This window comes from Penaeus monodon, chromosome 34, assembly GCF_015228065.2.
Source record: "Penaeus monodon isolate SGIC_2016 chromosome 34, NSTDA_Pmon_1, whole genome shotgun sequence".
Lineage (NCBI taxonomy): Eukaryota > Metazoa > Arthropoda > Malacostraca > Decapoda > Penaeidae > Penaeus > Penaeus monodon.
In genome coordinates this window covers 11,655,118-11,656,009 of record NC_051419.1, presented here as the reverse complement: position 1 = coordinate 11,656,009, position 892 = coordinate 11,655,118, and the positions used below count along the sequence as shown (strand labels likewise).

Sequence of the window (892 nt, the reverse complement as noted above, 5' to 3'; positions counted from 1 at the left end):
CGAGCTGAGCAGTCCGCATTCGGCCGCTTTGTCAGGCGACACGAGGCCGAGGGCTGCCGCCAGCTCGGGGTTGGGCGTGCACTGCGTCTCGCCTTGCAGCACCTTTGATCTTCTGGATCATCTCTTGGATCTCGAAGCGCAGGATGCCCACGAAGCACAGCTTGATGAAAGCGATCACGCAGAAGCCCAGAATCATCAGCGTCTCGGCCGACGTCAGCAGCCACTTCTCCAAGTGCACGACGCAGCCGCGCGTGTAGTACTCCTTGTCGTCGCCGTTGGCGCACGTTAGGTTGCGGTCCCGCCCGCGCCCGCCACCGCCCCCGTACGAGTCGGCGCGCAGGCGACCCTTCGCGTCGGTCTCGGGGTACGCCTTCACGTGGCGCACCTTCTGATCGGCCTTGATGCCCGACAGCGGACGCACGCCGGGCTCTGCCGCGTCGCTCTCGTTGCGCTGGCAGCACGACGCCGGCAGCCGCAGCACGGAGAAGCGCTGCCCCGCGTCCCACCACGTGGTGTTATAGTCGCGCGGCGACGCCACGCCGCAGCACTTGGCGGCGCGCTGCAGCGTGTCCCACGCCTCCGTGACGTCGGGGTCGCGGCCGTAGCGGTCGAGCAGCGTGGCGCGCACGTGAGGTGTGAGGCCGTCAGTGAGGTGCGAGAAGCGGTAGAGCCACACGAGGCCCACCACTACGTCGCCCAGCAGCAGGAACAGCAGTAGGAGCCAGTAAATGTTGAGCAGCCGCTGCGAGAGGCGGAGCGCCCCTAGGCAGCCCAACGCCTGCAGTACGCCAGCCTGTAGCAGCAGGGCCAGGTAGCCGTAGAGCAGCGTCGGGTGATAGGCGGGCGGCGCCGGCACCAGCGACAGGTACGGGTGCGAGGCCACGCCCCCCGC

The 892-nt window shown here is 68.4% G+C and overlaps 1 protein-coding gene across 1 annotated transcript in view; it reads right to left on the bottom strand.

Moving 5' to 3' along the window:
- Positions 1 to 892, bottom strand: part of LOC119594915 — a 1,341-nt gene that overhangs the window by 344 nt on the left and 105 nt on the right. The window contains 2 exon segments of the mRNA XM_037943987.1: positions 1 to 105; positions 107 to 892. The exon segment at positions 1 to 105 is cut by the window's left edge and continues 344 nt beyond it; the exon segment at positions 107 to 892 is cut by the window's right edge and continues 105 nt beyond it. Of these exon segments, the coding sequence (XP_037799915.1) occupies positions 1 to 105; positions 107 to 892 (891 nt within the window).